This window comes from Nannobrachium achirus (genome assembly GCF_963921795.1).
Source record: "Nannobrachium achirus genome assembly, chromosome: 15".
NCBI lineage: Eukaryota > Metazoa > Chordata > Actinopteri > Myctophiformes > Myctophidae > Nannobrachium > Nannobrachium achirus.
In genome coordinates, this window is record NC_137822.1 from 11,916,511 (window position 1) to 11,925,613 (window position 9,103).

At 40.8% G+C, this 9,103-nt stretch overlaps 1 protein-coding gene across 1 annotated transcript; it reads left to right on the forward strand.

Annotated features, from left to right (window-relative positions):
- Nucleotides 1-4,010: 4,010 nt before the first annotated feature.
- Nucleotides 4,011-8,763, forward strand: LOC308299618 (T-box protein VegT-like; the record flags this gene model as incomplete). Its single annotated transcript, XM_080743413.1, has 6 exons — nucleotides 4,011-4,188; nucleotides 6,360-6,504; nucleotides 6,631-6,733; nucleotides 7,353-7,517; nucleotides 7,638-7,941; nucleotides 8,090-8,763. 6 exons carry the CDS (start codon nucleotides 4,011-4,013, stop codon nucleotides 8,761-8,763), a joined length of 1,569 nt encoding a protein of 522 aa, XP_080599539.1.
- Nucleotides 8,764-9,103: the final 340 nt, after the last annotated feature.

Consider the following 9,103-nt stretch of genomic DNA (forward strand, 5'->3'; position numbering starts at 1 on the left):
GCGCTAACGGTGCGGTAGGAGACATTTCACCACTTCGCGCTTTCGGGCTTCGCGCTTTCGGGACTTTCCCTAATTCTGTAGCACTTAAAGGTTTGTTTCAATATAAATATATATGCAATATAAATAACATTATTATTATTATTCATGTTCACATGGTCTCTCTGGTGAGACAACAGCATTAGAGAACATATCTGAAGGATGGACAGGATTAACAACAACAACGGGCATAAACCGATACCATATTGCTATAGTTGGGGTTGGGGTCATCAGCATTCCAGCTATTTTAGTAGTTTAACAGAATAGGTTTGGTGTACAGACGAAATAAAGGAGGGGTCCTGGTACAAACCCTGGGGGACTCTGGTCAATAACATATTATAGTAGTAATAGTGGCTATAGTATAAATCCTAGGTCTGTGCACAGTAAATCATTTTTACATATAGAGGTCAATTTGGATACAGCTGTTGAATGAACACCAAGGATTTTACCATGCCAAATGTGTGTGTGTGTGTGTGTGTGTGTGTGTGTGTGTGTGTGTGTGTGTGTGTGTGATGATAAACTTTATTTCAGACACATGGTCCATAAAAACATATATACAAAAAACAGACAAACAATACGTATAAACACAGTTCCAGACTGTTTACATTCCTTTTTAAAAAACATATAAACATTGCCTCCAGTGTTTCCAGAAGCAGGATGTATATCTTATATCACTCTGTGTGATATCTGTCAAGACCACAATTAATTCATTCTTTGAATCAATGAGTCTACACATAAATTTAAACATGAAATTCCTCAGTACCGCATGAAAGGTTGGTATGTTACAAGTCACAAACATTTCACTAGCACTCGTCCATCTTGGGAGTTTCAGAAATATTCTAAAAGCATCATTATATGCCACCTGAAGTTTCTTAATTTTTCCACTGCTATATCGGCACCACAAGTGGGCTGTATATAATGGAGTACAATATGTCTTAAAAAGAGCTATTTTTACATCATCTGTACACATATGAAACTTTCGAGCCAGCATGTTGGCTTGTCCATACAATTTACAACACTGGCGCTGAACATCTTCGTCATCGCAGAGATCATCTCTGATAACATGACCCAGGTATTTAAACTTTTTAACCACCTCCAGTACTTCACCAGCTAAAGAGAAAGAGGGAAAGGTGAGCTTCTGATCATCCTTAGTTCTAGAGATCATCACCACACTCTTTTTTGAATTAAACTTTATGTCAAAACTCATTCCATATTTAGAGCAGACCCTGAGTAGCTGCTGTAGGCCAGCACTGTATGGAGACAGTACTACCAAATCGTCTGCATAAATCATATGATTAATAAGGTTATCACCCACCATGCAGCCAGTTTTACACTCATTTAACTGTTTAGAGAGATCGTCCATGTACAAATTAAAGAGTACCGGAGACAGAATTCCTGTGTGTGTGTGTGTGTGTGTGTATGTGTGTGTGTGTGTGTGTGCATTCTTGCATTTCTGCATTCCTGTGCACCGTTGGCACCATTTCTGTGCACACTCCCACACATTTGTGAATGAATGGGTGCAGAACGGTGCACTCCACAGGGGGCGGGATAAATGCATGTTCCTGCCGATGGGTCATTTAGCACATGCATGGCCTTCAGCCAGGGACCAATATTCTGGACCAGAGATCAGACCCATCAGAGATCTGAGCAGTGCAAATGAGCAGTGTGCTAATGTGGCCTACAGAGCCATGGGGGGTTGCTGTTCAGGGCACTAATTGAGTGGACAGTACGTTTACTTGAGTAGCCAGTACTAGAACATTTATATTTTAGATATGATTTTTTTTTTTTTTTTAAACATACACTTTTGAATATGTGTTTTAAAAGTAAGTCGGCTCTCTGGCAAGTAGGCCTACTTCAATTCAAGTACAAATCCGACTGAGCAACTTTCACTTGTAGTTGAGTCATATTTGACCAGCAAGAGTATCTAAATGTGTAGTGTTGCTGTTGTGTGACTGAAATTAAATTCTTCTTCAAAGCCTTTGTACTTCTCAAAAACAGATAATTGACACACAATGTGTGTGTGTGTGTGTGTGTGTGTGTGTGTGTGTGTGTGTGTGTGTGTGTGTGTGTGTGTGTGTGTGTGTGTGTGTGTGTGTGTGTGTGTGTGTGTGTGTTTATATTCTATGAATTGAGTAAAGGACCCCAATGGAAACAAGCCATAGGCTTTCTTGGGTTTAAAATCATCATAGTAGGCCTTATTGAACTTTACTGTTATAAGTGCTAATAAAGTATTCAATCCATCAAGTGTGTGTGTGTGTGTGTGTGTGTGTGTGTGTGTGTGTGTGTGTGTGTGTGTGTGTGTGTAGGTCTACCAATATTTTAAAAAATAAAACAAGGCATAAAACTGAACTTCAATATAAATCAAGTGAAAGGGTGTATACAGTGTGTAAGCAACATGATTTGTGTTCAAGATGACAGTATCAAGTGATAACAACAATCTCTGAATGCATGGTTGTTGACACAATAACTGAACACAATAACATGTTGCAAGTTCTGAATAACTATAAAACTGTAATGCAATAAAATCATAGACGTGCAACATACCATTTGCTGTTTTTGCACTGTGCAGGTTGTGACTGACTGTGAGAAAAACCTCAAAAGTCAAGAAACAAAAGGGTTTATTTGTCGCTCACTCATATACATAGGTTCAAGCAGTAACATGTTCCACAAGACTGTGCTAACAGCAGCAATAAATACAACATAGCCTACACAATATACTAATATAGAAGAGTATAGTAGGTTGTGATTAAATAAAAAGAACAAGAAAAATACAAGTTTGGGCTTCCTGGGAATGGTTTTCACATTTATCCTCAAAATTCAGGTCTTTTATTATTTCCTCCGCCTCTGAAATTGTCAGGATGTGTTTTGTTATTTGCTTTGCAACCATAAATTCACTAATCACTTGAAAACGGGCCTGCCTATTTTAGGCCATGTCATTACAGGCAGAAAAAAATAATCATATTTCTTTGTTAAAAATATCTATATATACATAATATTCTACAAGCACACAGTGCATCTCTGTGTAATGAGTTGTGAGCTTGTAAATCAGCTGTTTGCTATTTTATTTTTTGCAACCAGGCTTATAAATTTAGATTGACAACATGGTCTGTGCTCTGATTTTTGGACCCATCCTGTCTTCTCTCAGGTCCAGCCACACAATGCTAACATGCTGCATCCATCAGACCAGAGGACACTTCTGATCGATATACACATACACTGTGGTGCTCACATTGTTTTGTATTAGTAGTAAAGGTCAATACCACAATCTAGAATGAAACGGTAAAGTCAGTTTTTAAATATTTTACTTGAATAAAAGTACAAAAGCATTTGGCATTGAGAGCATTTGGCATTGAGATATACTTAAAGTACCAAAATCAAAGGAACTCATTGTGCAGAATGCCCCACTTCAAAAGTTTTCAAAGCATATACAAATCTTTAGAAAATAGCCACGTGTTGTGTGCTTGCACATCAATTATTTTCAAATAGCTGTGTATAGAAGTGCATGCAGGTATATAGGACTAATGGTTAATTGCATGTGTTTAATCCAAATCTGCAGAGTATAGTAACTAAAGCTGCATGTCAAATACAGTAGTTGTAGGGCAGAGGTTTTCAACCAGTGGTCCGGGGACCACCAGTGATCATTGAGTTGGTAATGGACCCTTATAGATGTCTCAAGAATATTGTTAAGCATCTGCTTATTTTCATCAACATTCTCCTATGGTACCACAGTATGGAATGGTATTCTGTGGGAGGCAGAATCTCGTCAAATGTGGTCTGTGGCTCAAATGCTAAATAAATAAATGCCCTTGATATGAAGTGTTTAAAACCACTGTTTTAACTTTAACTTTTTAAGTAAAAGTATAGAACATTGGAAATACTCCAGTAGTGAGTACAAAATACCTCAAAATTGTACACAAGTACAGTACTTTAGTTTAGTCAGTGAACACACTCTTTCCAGGGCACTTCAAATGGACATGCAGCAGGGGGCAGGCCCAAACAGCCTTGTGGGGATTAGCAAGCCATTGTCAAGGCCAGACCAGCTACAACAACCCTCCCTCCCTCCTCCTCCCCTCCAATACACAACCACAAGCATCAGGAACAGTCTGGAGACTGAGGGCTGTTACATCCTGATGTTGTTCCTCCACCCCTGGGGTACTGTTCTGTTTCATCCAGCCTACAGTAAAAACAACATCCTGAGCGTTAAACTCTTAACTCTTGAGATTGGTACAAATATAACCAAATGGACCCTGGTCCCTGCATTTTGTGCTCTCTCTCTCTCATGAGTTTACAAATGGTATAAATTGACACTGCAGGTTCGACTGTGCCCCCCTCCTCCAGCATGGAGGGAGCTGAAATCTTTTCATGTCCACTTTAAGTTTTTTTTTTTTTTTTCATTTTTTTTAACAGCAGGTCCATTTGTAGACACTCCCAGAGATAAATTACCACTGAGGAGGGGGTTACTGTGTAATCATGGGTCAAAGCCTGCCCCCCCTCCCAAACTGTTTACTGTACATATTTTTCTAACTGTTTATATGATGTTTTGCATAGTATTGTATATTTGTCTGTCATTAAAAGTGTGGATGAATCAAATACAAAGGACCCCAATGGGTTTAAATCCTTTTAGCAAACTGCTAATAAAGTATTCAATCAATTAGTTAGTTAGAAACATCACAACTCTATGTGTACATTTGCTTATACAATCATGCCATCTGCTGACATTGGCCAAAACACAGCAAACCATATTTTTCTTTAAACCAGAATTGGCCAAATAGTTCATACATTTGTGATGTTTTGAATGAATCCTGAGTGTTAACCCTAGATAAATGTACATGCAACCCTACATAAACTATCTGCCTTAAATGAACACTTGGGATATTGCTGTGTCATATGTGATTGAAGTAAGAAACACACTTTAAAGAATAATGATAGAGAGAGTGTGTACCGTTTTAAGTTACCTACTATATTTGCTTGAAATATTGCACAGCTCTGTTCATTCATTTTGTGTACGCCTAATTATTTTATTAGTACATACATTTTGTTCTTATACCACACTTGCTTTGTTTCACGTGACAACAAGGCTAACCACGTGACAACAAAGCTAACCTAATTCTTTTAATGAATGTACAATACAGTCATACATGTTGTTATATGTCACACTTGCTTTGACAATGTAAACATGTTTTTCACGTGACAACAAAGCTGAATGTAATAGTTGAATCTAATTGAAATTGAGGCTAGAGGATGAAAACAGGGCTAATGCAAAATGGAAATGGAGTAAAACAGTCAAAAAGATATCAACATATCTCCTTGCAACCACATGAAATGTCCCAATTCTGGGAGCATACATAATATGGCAAAAATTGCTTATTTACAAGCTCAGATCTGCAAGCTTGCAACATTGCATGGAAACATGCTGCAAGCTTGTAGATTTGTGAAAACACCTTTGACAAAATTGATGTTGATACATCTTTTCAAATGGGGGTCCACAGAGAATCCATATACATGTGGGGGGTCCTTGACCTTAAAATGTTTGAGAACCATTGACTTTGAGACACAGACAAGCATAGTGTACTCTGCAAGCATGTTGATGGCCCATGTGTATCCACTGGAACAAAAGGCCACCAACAACTCTAGTAGATCTATGCATAATGTCACAGTGTGAGCATACCCCTGAATCCCTGATGAGCCCACTTCAAAGGGTTAGACACCAGATAATGAGCCTGCCTGCCCCCTCATCTATCCTGAGCACTCTACCTACCTAGGCCCCTCCCCTTCTGGGAGGACCAATCAAGTTCAAGGGTCAGGCCTTCAGCAGTCCAAAACATGAGGGGAGAGGATCATTTAAAAGGTCTTCACTCCATGGATGAACAGCACAAGCAACTTGAACTACTCAGCTCTTGGAACTCCTGCACTTCATTGCTTTGTCTCAGAAGAACCTTTGCATCAAGGCTCCACCAGCTGCCTACTCCTACTACTTACTTCTACGACTGCTGCTAGTTGTGAAGATCTTAAGAAGATAGAATGCAGCAACTCTGTGGTAAGTCTCACTTTTAATTATCTGTGGGATCTAACTGTAAGATCCTCTGTGTTATTTTAACTCCCAAGAGTCACCATTCTGTTCTATCTTCAGAGTTAAATTAACAAATTGACCTGCAAGGGTTCATTTTTTTCCACCAAAGTTAAATTAACATTAGTATGGTTAATTATTAGAGCATGCAACTTGTATGACATGCAGCTAAAACAGAATGAAACTGTCTACTTGCCATCATGATGATACAATGATTTTAATTCTGTCTATATTCTATTTCCTTTTGTCGATACAGACACCAAGCCCTTCAGCATGGCACAGTACCCTCCTGCAGATGAACCATACCAGCAGACAAGCACCAAGCTGACGTTGGAGAACTCTGATCTGTGGAAGACCTTCCATGGCTTTGAAACAGAGATGATTATCACCAAGCACGGAAGGTAAATGCTGTCACCAAACAGTCTTACAGAAACTGTAATAATCACAGGCTTTCCTATATAGCTGACCATAACCGGTTGTTGAACAGTAAGCTCATCAGTGTTGTTTTTGTTTCTGTGTCTTTTCAGGAGAATGTTTCCACACTGTAACATCAGCCTCTCTGGACTCCAGCCCTATGCCAATTACGTGGTTATGGTGGACATGGTTCCCGTGGATAACTTCAGATACAAGGTAAGGATAATGTTCTGCCGAGATAAACAATATTTGCAGGCTCCAGGTTAAAGCCACTAGCCATCCCAGACATGCCCAAGTACCCACGCCGGGCCAATCACCACAGCTCTCCTGCATATGAAAGAGCATTATCACTTCCTGTTTTTTCAAGCCTCAGTTGGAGGCCTTTCAATTAGCATCCTTCCAAGACTTCTCCTCATAGGAGCAATCAGGCTTTTTATATGGCCCTCATATCAGTTGGCCTGGACCATTTGGTCTCACACACACTTATTAGCATGCACATGAAAAGAGAGGCGAAGTGCATTTGCAATGATTTGGTGATGGGAAAGAAAGAGACCAATGTTGTCCAATGTTGTTTTTAATTAATTACTATATTGTACAATTTATTTTTGCAGTGAAAATTGCCATTTGTTGTAAGGTTAAATATAGCATAGAATCAGATTTCTGTTTATATCACCAATATAGGCTTCATTGCATATGGATTGATTTCATGCATATTTGTTTCGCACAATGTTTTATTTCTTGTGCAGAGAAAATTATGTAAAACCCAACATGCTTGATCTGACTTGCCCCATGGTTTCACACCTAACCCCCCTTCTTCTCCCATCTCCTTCTGTAGTGGAATAATGAGAAGTGGGAAGTAGCAGGCAAGGCAGAGCCCCAGCCCCCCCAGCGAACCTACGTCCATCCTGACTCCCCCGCCACGGGAACCCACTGGATGAAGCAGTCTGTGTCCTTCCTCAAGATGAAACTCACCAACAACACTTTGGATCAGTTTGGACATGTAAGGATAGCAACTACAACTTGCAGTGTTATGAAAGCACATTACTCCAACTACTACAGTTAATAGCAGTACTTATGCATTATGTGTCATGCTGTTTTTTTGCCCTCTCTTTTTCATTAGATCATCCTGCACTCGCTGCACCGCTACCAGCCCAGGTTCCATGTGATCCAGGCAGACAGCCCCTACACAGTCTGCTGGGGACATTTCCAGACCTTCACCTTCCCGGAGACCGCTTTCACCGCAGTCACCGCTTACCAGAACACCAAGATCACCAAACTGAAGATTGACCACAATCCCTTTGCCAAAGGATTCAGAGAGGACGGCACACACCCTCAAAGCAAGAGGTGCCGCTCAAGCAACAGTCCCAAGAGTGCTGCCAAGAAAGCCAAGATGGATATGAAGGCCCTGTACAACAGCCCTCCAGGTAATAGCCCCTTCCAAATATATATATATATATACAGTATATTTGCATCTTAAACTAAACCAGGATGGAATTCTAAATGTATTAAAGTATAGCATAACTATAAAAAAACATCTGGAATCTCAAATTAAACTGTGTATTTCCCTCTTAGGCATCCAGAGGTCATCGTATGCCACTCAATCAGTGGATACAATGAAGAGTCCCAAGGAGGAAGAGCAACTTTCACCCTGGGCGGTGGAGTCCTTGGAACTGCAGGGACAAGACTACAGCAGCGAAGAGCAAATGGTCCCAGCATCCATTGCATACCAGCACTACCCCTCCAGATCCGGTGAGCATTCGGGACTCCCATCCCCTGTCTCCGTGACGGGAGAATGTGACGGGCGGCGCAGCTACGAATCCCACGTCCCGGATGTGGCCACCGTTCCCGAGCACAACCAGGGCTTCAGGTTCGACCTCTGCAGGGAGATCGATCATCAGAACCAGCAGCGATCCCCGGACCAAAGCCTGGCTGCCATGCCCGTCAGCCAAGACTACCGGCACGCCTCGCCCGTTGGCATGCCTGTGCCACTCAAAACGAACGCTGCCATCCGGGGCTACCCACTCTACGGGCACGGGTACTACCCAGCTGAGCAGGGTATGAGTCACAGAGGAGAGGCCGAGGCAGCCGGACAGTACGTGATGCACCCGCTCACGCACCCCTCTCTACATTCGCACGCCACCGCCATCCCTGAGCACAGTGGCCACCAACAACGCAGTTACCATCACCATGGCGGGAACACAGCAGAGTGGAGTCAGTACCCACTCTTCTCCTACCCCTGTTGGTGAATTTTGAAATGACAGTGTCCCCCTTTCTTAAAAAAAAAGCTTTGTCTTGAGAACACGCTTAGTTTCTTAGGGTAAAATGTAAAAAGCATTGTTTGAAAATGAAGAACTTGTTTATCTTGTAAAAAGTGTTAAGAGTTAGATTTTAGAGAGTTAGACTCTCTGGCTTGTACAGTGTACATTAGCAATGGAGTCTGTTGATTCACAGACTATCTTGCATTCTTTTTTTTGCGATATGCATCTATGCAACACTATATGAAATGTAAAAAAATGTGTGATGGACAATAAAGTTTTTTTTGGGAAATTTTAACCATGTGTCATGTATGTTTATAATATAGCAAAA